This window comes from Malus domestica, chromosome 08 (genome assembly GCF_042453785.1).
Source record: "Malus domestica chromosome 08, GDT2T_hap1".
NCBI lineage: Eukaryota > Viridiplantae > Streptophyta > Magnoliopsida > Rosales > Rosaceae > Malus > Malus domestica.
The window spans coordinates 3369725-3381976 of record NC_091668.1 but is presented as its reverse complement, the minus strand read 5'-3'; the positions used below and the strand labels follow the sequence as shown (position 1 = coordinate 3381976).

Here is a 12252-nt window from a genome sequence, read left to right as displayed (position 1 = left end):
ACTGCTTTAATTGCATCTGTTGTTGTGAGCTATTTGTTGAGTGTCTTTGCTTGGAACTGAAGACTTGGATGTTCTATTTCAACTGAAATACTGGCCTTTTTCTTTAGACAAGGCCAAGGTGGTAGAGAGCTAACCATTTATTCCAGGTTCACGGCTTTTATTCCAGGTCGCCCAACTATACTTTACACCGAACTTCGTCTTAATAGTGGTTAATTCGTGTACTTGCGAACATTTTTCTTTTGTTGGAAAGAAGTATGATATTCATTAGCATTATGGAAGAATACGTACAAGAGAGGATGGGGTGCACCACTGAAAGGGACCTCAGTAAAAACATTGTCGGGGATTTCAACCCAATCGAAGGAGAAAAGAACTCTACACACCAAAATTACATAGTATGACTATCCTTTACAAGGAGATATAAAAATCATGCAAGCTCCTCAAACCAAACTACGTCTATGCGAAATGCAGTTAGCTTCCCTGGTCACATGACTGTATTTGACCCGTTGAAAAATGGCCATGAAGGATCATTAAGCGCAGGTCCAAGCAATGAGGAGTCAGCAGGGGAATGCTTTGAGGAATCACTTTCCAATGCCTGCAACTTCTCATGGCTTAGGTGAAGATGGTCAAAATTTGTGGGGAAGCTTCAATAGTTGTATGTTGATGGTCGACATCACGCTTTTAGGTTCTACAGAATCCCTGAAACAATAGGTAAATTACCTACTCAGTAACATTCTATGACGTTGTCCTAGAATTAAATTTTCCTAAGAAACAACCAAATAATGTATATTAAAGGCAAACAACAAACCTCATGAGAAACCTGAAGGTGACCTGACCTCAACTGACGCTCTTTAACTTGGCTCACCTCTACTCAAGTCTTATTATTTTATGCGAAAACTTGAGCAACTAAGATAAGAAAATTATGCGCAATGCAAATTTGATATTGAATTTCGTACATACGTATGAATAGTTACTAAAAAGTGCTTCATAAATCAGTAAGATGAATATTAGAAATGAGTAGCTAAAGTTAAATAATCCTTGAAATATATAAAGAAAGAAAATTACCTTTTAAAAGAAGATTAATATGTATGCCTAGCTCGCGGGTCACCAGATGATCTTTGAAGAAGAAAAATAAGAAAATTAAACAAATATGATGATAGCTTACATACATGTGTAAATAAGATAGATAGAGCTCAATTACCAGGATTGTGAGATTTTAATGTTTGGAATGTGAGAAATCTTGGGCCACTCCTCTCCATTGCTTTGCTCACATCGCTCTGAAAGCATGGGACAATCCTTAATGATAAGATCATGCAATGGTGTTTTGCAGAGGAAGTCTGGCAGTGTTTTTATGTAGTCGCAATCACTAATTTGTAGAGAGGAAAGACATGGCATGATTGAAATTTCAGAATCCTCCTTGTTCCACCCTTCCACGCCTACTTCCCACTTCTCCAATGCTGCCATGAAACAAATTTCGAATTCTTTCAACTTTGGAAAAAATGAGGTGGATGATGATGATTTCAATGACGTTTCATCTGAGTCAACTATTCCCAAAAATTCACCACCAATCTTTTCCACCTTCTTCATTTCCGACACAGTCAGCTTTTCAAGGTAGGGCAATTTTCCAAAAGGAGGCAAAAACTTGCTTTCACTCCATTCAGATAGATAGATGAATCTTAAGTTGTGCAAAGACATCATCCAATTGGGGCAGGTGGTGCCTGAATGATAACAAATGTATAAGGATTCCAGATTTTCTTGCGGTCGTAGCCCATTCAGTATTTCTACGGTGCTTCTTGTCTGCTTGTATTGAACATCCTTAGAATCAATTTGGAGATGAATGACTTTCTTCATGTCACACAGTTGTGCTTTCTCAAGCTCTCTCTCATCTTCCACATTCCCCTTCAATTTTATGATGAGATTGCCCTCAAGGTTCAAGACTCTCAGATCTCCCACTTGTAATGCTGCTCTGTCCTCATCCTCACCACAAACCACAACACACTGATCAAGTCTTTTCAATTTTTTTAATCTCCGAATCCCTTTTGGCAAGTATTCCAGCTTATCACAGCCCAAAACATGAAGGTACTTTAAGCTAATCAACTTTCCCATGTTATCAGGTAGTTTTTCAAGTGACCAGCAACAAACGAGGCGCATGGTATACAAATTGTACAACTCACAGATACTGTCCGGCAATATCTTCAAATCATCATTCCATGACAAATCAATATGCCTCAAATGTATCAATTCACCAATTTCCTTTGGGACTTCACTTATGCCACTGCCACTCAAAGTGAATGTCCTAAGACATTTCAGTTGTAGAATAAAATTTGAGTCTATCTTAGAAATGGTTGAGCCCAAATATGAGTTTGAGATTTTGTGTGAGTGAACGTAGGTTTTTGCAATTGTAATATGCATTAGAAGGTGGAAGTGGCTCCCCATGTTCCAACCATGAGGTTAAGGTCAAATAACAAACCTTTTCACCCAAAGCCTCTATTTCATTGTCAACACCCTCATCGTCGATGACCAAACATTCGTTCTTGGTGAGAGATTGCACAAAGTCATGAACAATATCATGCATTTTGCAACCTATAGTTTTACCACTAACACTATCTTTCTCCAAATCTTGAAAAAAAGACCGTGCTACTAAGGTATCAAAAAATGCTTCACCAACTTCTCCCTCATCTTTATTTCCTTTAGAATTAAGATAATCTTGTGTCATCCAAAGATTAATCAACTCATACATCCCAAACTCATGATCTTTAGGAAAATTAGCACAATACAAAAGACAACATTTGACTGATGGGGCCAAATCATAATAACTTAGTAAAAGTGGTTGAAAAACTTTTTGCTCCACATCTTCTCTATCCCATATCTTACTATTCAAGACATCTAGCCATTCCCTTTGCGTTTTCTTATTGTACATGAGACTACCTAAAGCTTTTGCAGCGAGAGGTAAACCCTTGCATTTCTTCACAATATCCTTACTAATGTCTTCAAACGCCTTGGACTCTTCTACTTTTGTATCATCAAACGCCATGAGATTGAAGATTGATAAACAATATTCTTCGCTCAACTCTCCCAAATTGATCATTTCAGTTTTTACTCTCATCATATCAACGACCTCATGCTTTCGTGTGGTCACCAATATTTTACTACCATGAGCACCACTTTGGATTAACGGTGCCCTTAATTTTTCCCACTTTTCACGGTCGGGGGTCCACACATCATCTAGGACAAGGAGAAACCTTTTGCCCTCGATGGATGTTGACATACGTTGCAAGACATGATCCAACTCATTTGAGCTTTGGGCACCATACCGCTTATAGCTTTGGCAATCTTAATCTCATCAAAAGGATCTGAAACACAAACCCACACTCTCTTTTCAAAATAGGCTTTAACCTTATCATCATTATAAACTAGTTGAGCTAGAGTTGTTTTCCCCATTCCTCCCATCCCTAGAATAGGGATGATAAGGAGCCCTCTCCGATCTTTTTCCTTATCTCGACCAAATACCTCTGACACGACGACAAAAGACGAAGTCTTCTGCCGTTCAGGTAATTCTTGAATGCCTCTTTCTATGTGTTGAAACCCATACCTTCTTCTTTGCTCATCAATCACACTTAACTTATCGTTCAAATCTTTTATCTTACTTGCAATGTTTCTGCGAAAAAATCACCTCTTTGGCTTTGCGAAAACAATAGCAGCTAGGGGAGACAGAAAGAGTTACCTTATTCTTCTTCTTCTCAGGAACATGAGCATTTTCACCTTCTCGTTCTTGCTTCTCAACCTGTTGTCTCAGCATGTCAGTGTTCCACTCGTCCAGCACGTCCACCATCTGGAAGGATATGTCTTTGAGCCGATCCAACCAGATCCTCACGCTGGCGTCCTTGACTTGCCTTTGCTCCGCATCTTCGAGAACAGCTTGAATAGCTATGAGATTGCCAGCAAATTCTTCAACATCTTTCTTGGCGTCCAAAACAAGTTTCACCTCTCCGTCAACGTACTCGTAAACTGTTGAAGCCAGCCGATCCAATAGCATGGAAATGATCCCGTCAGCCATTTATTTCAGCGTTCGCAATCTGTTGGTAGTAGAAAAAGAAATGAAGAAGAAGAAATGCAGAATGTTTTGTAGCGTTGCCTCTCTTGTATCCAGCTTATATGATTATTCCAAGTCAATCAAGTCAATTAAAGTAAAGTGAGTGGTTAGTGTGCTGTCATATTCGAGAGATTTTTCAGTGTAATCGGTACACGGATGGTACACCACATGTCATTATACAAATGATGAGATATATATGCTAAAAAGTTAATAACTTAAAAAATAAAATTTCCTACCACTTCTATTAAAACACGTGATGTACCACTTATATTCCCGTCACAACTAAAAATTTTCCGTGCACTCCATAGAAATAAAGTAAGGAAAACTAATGAAAAGGGCTTGAAAACTTTGAGTTTTAACGATAAGGACAAAATAAAGGGTAAAATGAATAGTACCAAGATTGACTTTTTAGTGTTAAAATGTGGTTTTTCGTTAAAGTGAACAGTACCGAGAGCTTTTCGTTAAAGTTCCATCATGTGACAAGAAAAGGAGAAAAAATCATCAAGCCTTCATTACCCTACCATTTATAAACGACAAGCGTTCAATTATTCCTTGGTAATTTGTATTCAAACACTAGTTTTTTGGAACAGGGATTCTCTTCGAATTTTTTTATAGGGATCCTACGGATTCTTACATCATGATCATTTATTATACATTGTGTGATTAGTTTTCATTACTTATTATTTTTATTTAATTTTAAATTAAAATATTCAAAATAATTTTTATGATAATCAGGCAGCTTTACATAAGAGAACTCGGCACATTGAGATGTATTATCCAGTTTCTCCGGTTTTCGCTACATTTTATGTTGGAAGAAGGTTTACAATTGCTGCATTATGGAGCATCTCTTTTATATTGTGATAATCAGGCAGCTTTACATATATGGGTGAATCCAGTTTTTCATAAGAGAACTTGGCACATTGAGATGTATTATCATTTCATCATGGACAAGATAGTTGATGGCACAAAAACTCCATGACTTGGGAATTCTTCTCAGATTAGCCGATGTTTTTACGAAACCATTAGGCAAGAAAATGTTCTCGGTGATTAAGTTGAGAGTTCTTAACATTCGCTCTCCAACTTGAGAGGGTGTTAGAAAGTTACAGATGATTAGATAGGAAACTTATATATGATTGATTCTGTATGAGAGCTGTTAGATCCACTATACCATCATATAAACTTATACACTATTTTTAGTTTAAAATATAAATTAAAATTTTAGACGATGTCAATCATTTCAAGTGAAGTAAATTAAATGGTAGTGCGCTGTCATATGTTGTGGAGGCCAACTCCAACTCACATGGAACCGGATCCTCTCTGGATCCCTAAAAACTGAGCCTTCTGAAAAAAGAATCCGTACTTTTGAATTTTGATCCAACGACTATAAACAGGAAACCTCTCTAAAAGTTATAATAATTGTAGTCGTTTGATCAAATTTCAATGGTTCTAATTCATTAATTAGTGGACTCAATTTTTGAAAATTCGGAGGAAATCCGGTTCCACCTCACATCACAGAAATAAAGTAATTCTGTGTGAAAAGGAGAAAAATATCATGCCTTCATTGACCCTACCTTTTATAAAAGATAAGCATTCAATTATTGTTTGGTAATTTGAAAACTCTAGTAATTCTGTTTTTACTTTTTACCTCAATCATTGTAAATCCATTTTTATGTAAATTTTCATCTGGAGCATTTACCAAACTTGGAAGATGTTATATGACTTGCATTTGACTGATACACTTGATGCGTGAGAGATTGAATAACTGGAATGTACTCGGAGACAACCAAGAATCTCCCTATGTTCATGGAACTATACATTAAACTATGAGGAATTATTTCAATACTCTTTTTCAACACGCCCTACACTTTTATTCTGATTGTTAGATCTATTTTGGTCATATCGTGATCACGCAAACTACTTTGCTTAAATATGACTATCGCGCATTATTCACTCCACTTACTACTCATTGTTCTCCGTAATACAAAGAAAATATGCACTTAAGATACTTAAAAGACCATGGTTTCTTGGTTGCAAGGGCTGTGGAGTTTCCGATGGAAGAAATTAAACCTTTTTATAAAGGGGAGCTACTCAAGAATTCTGCCAATAACTGATGTTTGGTTGGATAACTAATCTATCTTACCATCACTTGTCTGGATATCATATATTCCGTACATATACTTAGTTGGTTTATGCATGAATCGCAGCAGCCCCAAATGGATGCCGCTCTTCGAGTTGTTTGATATCTTAAATCTACTCCTGCCAAGTTTTGTTCTTTCCATCAGACAACAAATTAAATCTAGTTGCTTATTGTGATTTTGATTGGGTTGGTTGTCCAAGGACTCGTCATTCAACTATTAGGTATTGCGTGTTCTTGGGCAATTCATTAATTTATTGGTGAATGAAAAGATAGATAACAGTTTTTTGTCTTCAACCGAAGCCAAGTATAGAGCTATGGCAGTTCTTGTTGTGTACTTGGCTACATTTTATGTTGGAAGGTTTACAACTGCCGCATTATGGAGCATCTCTTTTATATTATGATAATCAAGCAACTTTACATATACGGATGAATCCAGTTTTTCATAAGAGAACTTGGCACATTGAGATGTATTATCATTTCATCATGGACAAGATAGTTGATGGTACAAAAACTCCATGACATGGGAGTTCTTCTGAGGTTAGCCGATGTTTTTACGAAACCATTAGGCAAACAAACGTTCTCGGTGATGTTACGCAAGTTGGGAGTTCTTGACATTCGCTCTCCAACTTTAGGGGGTGTTAGAAAGTCACGGGTGATTAGATAGGAAACTTATATATGATTGCTTTTGTATGAGAGCTGCTAAACCCACCATAATGTACTATTTTCTCACACATTATAATTTTTCCCACCATAAAAAGTTCAAAAGTTGAAATGCTATTTCTCCACCCACTATTATTCTTAAAATAACCTCTAATATATATCTAAAATTATAAACTTATCTCTTAAAAAAAAAGAATATAAACAAATTATATATAAAACTAAGATTAAGGACATAATCGTTATAGAATTTCATCTGCTTCATCTAAGATAAGAAAAATACATGATTGTTTGATATCAAGATCGTTATTTTATATCATTTAAAGTCCTTATCGGTCATTTTATAAACAGGCAAATTTGTAATTAAAAAATACATTAAAGCATGGATGAGGATATGAGACACTACGGTAGGAATAACAACACTTTTTTTTTTTTTGTATTTATATTAATCCCTAGAATTTTGGTTTTCCCATTGTACAAGGAATCTGAGATGTATATATGTATACAAGTCAATGAAAATATTCATTCAAGCCAAATATAATGTTCCACTATGCCTACTAGATTTTGAGGATATTATTGGATTGTTGGCGTCTCTTGACAGCGGCTTGCTGCTAGGGGTGTTAGATGAATGATCTACACACAACCACCCCTGAAAGTGAGTGAGAAATTCTTGTTAATTTAAAGGTGCCTTAGTCAAGTCTTGCGTAAGCTCTTAGGCTCTCTTGTAAAAATGTTTCAGGCGTCCCACTGTCGATCAAGATCAATGGACTGTTTACTTTTAGGTGTTGTACCGCAAGGAACTGGTCTTCTTCTCAAAGGATTGTTATTTTGAAAGGGTTAAATTCATATAAAGTTCTTTTATATGCCTTGAAGACAAAGACTTTATATTTCTTATGTTAATACCAAGAACAATGATCACAACCTAATCAAAAGATGGTTTGAGCCAGCCGGCAAATCCTTGATGGAAAAACAAAGTAAAGACTAAGAGCAAAATAAATGAAGTAAAAGCAAGAACCGAAGAGAAAGTGTTTTCAAATGCTTGCGAAGTGTTGGCAAAAGGATCATAAATAGCATTAAAAGCCATAACATCAAGTAGATTATATACATAAGCAATCGGGAGAAATTTTTAGTTGTGACGGGAATATAAGTTGTACATCACGTGTTTTAATAGGAGTGGTGGGAAATTTTATTTTTTAAGTTATTAACTTTTTAGCACATATATCCGACCGTTTGTATAGTAACACGTGGTGTACCATCCTATATACCGGTCACACTGAAAAATCTCTCAGCAATCGTGTAAAGCTTCAACCTATTTGGGCAAATTACAATGCATGTGGGGCAAGTCCTTGCAATTGCGGACAATGTACTAGTGAAATATTTTAATACATGAAATCGATACTATAAAGGAAAGTAGCAGGCCTATAAATACAAAGGGAATGTACGAAGTACAAAGGGAATAATTGAAAAGTAGGTTGCTGAACTTTTAGGCCATCTCTAACCGATCCGGTCAAATAGTCATAGGGTTAAAAATATATAGCTCAACATGACACGAAAACTGTCTCCAACCGAGGACTAGGCCAAAGGGCTTGTGGGTCCCACCGGGCCAAAATAACCAAATCAGGCCAACGGGCTGGCCATTTCCAACCAGCCCGATGAGCCAATCTCACATACTTTTCACAATTTCATACTATCCTATCTCATTTTATTTCAATTCTTCACATTCTATTTTCTTCCAATAATCCTTGCTTTAATTTCTACAATAATGTTCAAATAGCCACCTCTTTCAATAATCCTCCAATATGTCCGAAAATCTTATTTTAATATAGTAGTTTAATTTAATCAACTATATAAATTCAAATTATGTTTGGCCTATGATCCTTTGACCCCCTCGGTTGGAGATGATTTTTTGTCAAATGGCTATGTTTGGCTTATGACCATTTGACTCATTCGGTTGAAGATAGTATAAAATATAGCCTGATAATATTCATTAAAATATAATTTTTTTTGCAGGGCTATAGGGTTAAACATAGCCCTTTGACCCTTCTTCAGTTGGAGATGGCCTTAGAAGTCTTTTTTTTTTTTTTTTTGAGTTGAGTGTCATTTACACATTTTCTCTAATTCTTTTGCTGCCTTTTATAAAAGCTTTTTTACTTCATAATTAAGCCTAACTCGGTTCATTTCCTTTCATCCAAGTTATTGATGTGATGTTTGTTAGAGAACGAGCTCCCAATTGGATACTTGAGCTTTAATCCTCTCGAAATTACAGATTTGCCATGGAAAATCACTCTTCCTTTGCAAAATTCGCTGAGTAAGCCACTTTCAGTGTGGAAGAGAGCATCTTCGCCGCCCATTCTTGCCACGTCAAAAGTACTTTCAAACTTTTGGGCCGTTCACTGTTCATTTCTGTTAAAGATAAATACCCAACAACAAAACATGAATTAAGTGAGACGTTGGGCCTTGGCTAGGCCCAACTGCTTAATTTAGGTCCAAACAGGGGGTTTTGGATGACGTGAGGGCGGCTCCGAGGGTTCTGCCAGCGAGCAAAATGGTGGTGGCGAATCTTCCGGTGATAACGATCACGGAGGAAGTGTTGAAATGGCTCGGAGAGAACGTCGATTGCTGCATTTGTAAGGAAAACTTGTTTGTGCATGAAAAAAATGCAGGAATTACCCTGCAAGCACACTTTTCACCCTCCTTGCATTGTATTCAAATTTTTGAACATTTGTTATATTGTTCATGTATCTCATTGGTTGCGTAACTTGCGTTCAATTCGATTTTCGAGGGACTGACCGGCTGGGGTTTTTGAGTTTTTTTGAGCGTAGCAGGATGAGGACAATTTTTGTCCGATATGCCGGCATGAGCCGCAGACGGATGATCATGCATACGAGAGCTGGAAGCAGAGGGAGGAGGAGGCCGAAGAAGACAGAAAAGAGGCTTCGAATGCGATTCAAGGTGGTGAATACATATATGTTTAATGTTTAAAGGATGATATTTGGTTCAACAGTTTGTCAAATTTACAGTTTCGTCCATAATTCTTATTCATTCCATCACATTAAGCATGGCCGTGAATGTGTGCTCTGTTTCTCTGGTAATGTATGTTGTAATTCAGACAAATAATAGAGCAAATTTGGTTGCTTTTTCTTATAATGAGACACATTGCATTTGCTTTCTTAAGTTTGGTGTAATCAGAATAAGTGGATACCAGCCTGTTTGTAGTGCTTCTATTCTAGAAGCTAAAAACGCGTTCTGAGTAAGACAACTGAAGTGTTTTAAGTGCGTCAGCGAGGATTGGGAGTTATTTATCTAGTTTCTTTACTTGGAACTGAAGAGTTGGATATTATATTTCAACTGAAATACTGGCTTTTGTGAATTTTGAGTTACCATATGTAGAAAATATCAGATGATTGCCGGACAGATTGGAGTAAATGAACTAGATTTCATGGAGCTGTACCGTATCTGATAGGTTGGCCACGACTTATAGGACGAATTCTAACCAACGATACGTCTCAGACATTGTGCATGTGAAGAGGGACGGTATTCATTAACATTTTGGAAGAATACGTACAAGATAGAATAAGGTGCTGGAAGGGGCCTGGGTAAAAAAGTTGCCGGGGATTTCAAAGGAGAAAAGAGCGCCACGCATCAAAATTACATTGTATGACTACCCTCTACAAGGAGATCTATGATCCTGTGTGATGGCTTCTCAAACCAAAACAGGTCTAGTGTGAGCGTCAATCCATTCCATGCAAGCAACGCCATTAGCTTCTCTGCTCACACGATTAATACTTGACCAGTTGAAAAATGGCCATGAAGGATCTAGTGTCATCGAGCGCAAGTCCAAGCAATGAGGAGTCAGCGGGAGGAATGCTTGAAGGAATCACTTTCCACTGCCTTCTCATGGCATCGGTGAAGAAGATCAAAATTTCAGTTGAAAATTCAGGAGAGGGACATTGAACATCATGCTTTTAACTTCCGACAGGATCTCTGAAACCATACACAGATTCCCAATTCAGCAACCTCTCTAAGACATTGTCTCTGAATTAAATTTTCACAGAAATTAGCAACTAAATTATGTAGGTTAATGCCAACCTCTTGAGAAACTTTGGGTGGCTTGATGAAACCGCAAGGTGAATTCAATGGAAAAGCTTGATTTGACTCCATCCACCCAGTCTATCTCCTGTATGTTCTATTCTGCGAAAAAAAAAAACTACTAAGATAAGCAAATCCCGCACCATGAAAATGTGAAATCGATCTTGAAAACATAGGAGTACTTACACTTGCTGATGAATAATGACGTAAGAACCTCATCAATCAGTCAGATGAATGCGCGTTAAGTTTCCTTGATGGTTTATCGATCCCAACTTTACACTCAGTCAACGTCAGAGAAACAAGAGCATTTTCACCTTCTAGTTCTTGCTTCTCAACTTGTTGTCTCAGCATGTCAGTGTTCCACTCGTCGAGCACGTCCACCATCTGGAATGATATGTCTTTGAGCTGATCCAACCAGATCCTTACGCTGGCCTCCTTCACTTGCCTTTGCTCCGCATTTTCGAGAACGGCTTGAATAGCTCTGAGATTGCCAGTATATTCTTCAACATCTTTCTTGGCGTCCAAAACTAGTTTCACCTCTTTGTCAATGTACCCGTAAACTGTTGAAGGCAGCAGATCCGGTAGCATGGAAATGATCCCGTCAGCCATTGTTTCAGCGTCCGCAATTAGGGGTGGGCACTTGAAACCGAAAACTGCAACCGAAACACGAACCAAATCAAACCAAACCGAACGGTTTGGTTTTGTGGTTTCAAAACGGTTTCGGTTTGAAACCGAATCAAATAGGGGAAAAACGGTTTGGTTTCGGTTTCGGCCCTCCGAAACCGAAACCACGTACCTTTATTAAATGTTAAATTTTAATTAGTTATTTTCATTGAGTCCATACATTTAGTATGGACTCAACCACATCATAACATGGCCACATAACATAACCTTTTATTTTCTTTCTTCTAGTCCCGTAGTCCGTGGACTAAGACTTTGTGTTCTCTTTCTCAAGTTTCTCAAGTTTATTCATCTTTCTCAAATACATTTAGTATGGATTTTCTTTATGTTACACTTTCTGTGTGTTTGCAACTTTACTAAAACACATCTACCACCTTTTGTTATTAAAAAAAATTCACATAGTTTTGATTGGTAGGTTCTACCAAAACCAGAGTTATTACTTATTAGAATCTTTTTTATGCTTGGGTTTGCGGTACTGTCATTGGAGATTTGATGTGCTCTTAGTTGCCTCAAGTTGAATTATTTTGTTGTGGTCCTTGTGGATGTGAATTTTGTTGTCATCAATTAGGTAACCATAATAGTTTTTTCAAACAATGAA

General features: G+C 37.2%; 1 protein-coding gene across 5 annotated transcripts; it reads right to left on the bottom strand.

The window, feature by feature from the left end:
- Positions 1 to 231: 231 nt before the first annotated feature.
- Positions 232 to 4180, bottom strand: LOC103428678 (putative disease resistance protein RGA3). Of its 5 annotated transcripts, none has more exons than XM_070827123.1 (4): positions 1191 to 4180; positions 1063 to 1113; positions 806 to 903; positions 232 to 696 (listed from the first exon to the last, which is right to left on the bottom strand). In XM_070827123.1, the coding sequence occupies exon 1, from the start codon at positions 4052 to 4054 to the stop codon at positions 3641 to 3643; it is 414 nt and encodes a 137-aa protein (XP_070683224.1). In that variant the 5' UTR covers positions 4055 to 4180; the 3' UTR covers positions 232 to 696; positions 806 to 903; positions 1063 to 1113; positions 1191 to 3640. The 5 variants fall into 5 exon arrangements, with proteins under 5 accessions (XP_070683224.1, XP_070683221.1, XP_070683225.1 ...); XM_070827120.1 differs by having other exon boundaries at positions 1191 to 2278; XM_070827124.1 differs by lacking the exon at positions 806 to 903.
- Between the last annotated feature and the right edge of the window lie 8072 nt (positions 4181 to 12252).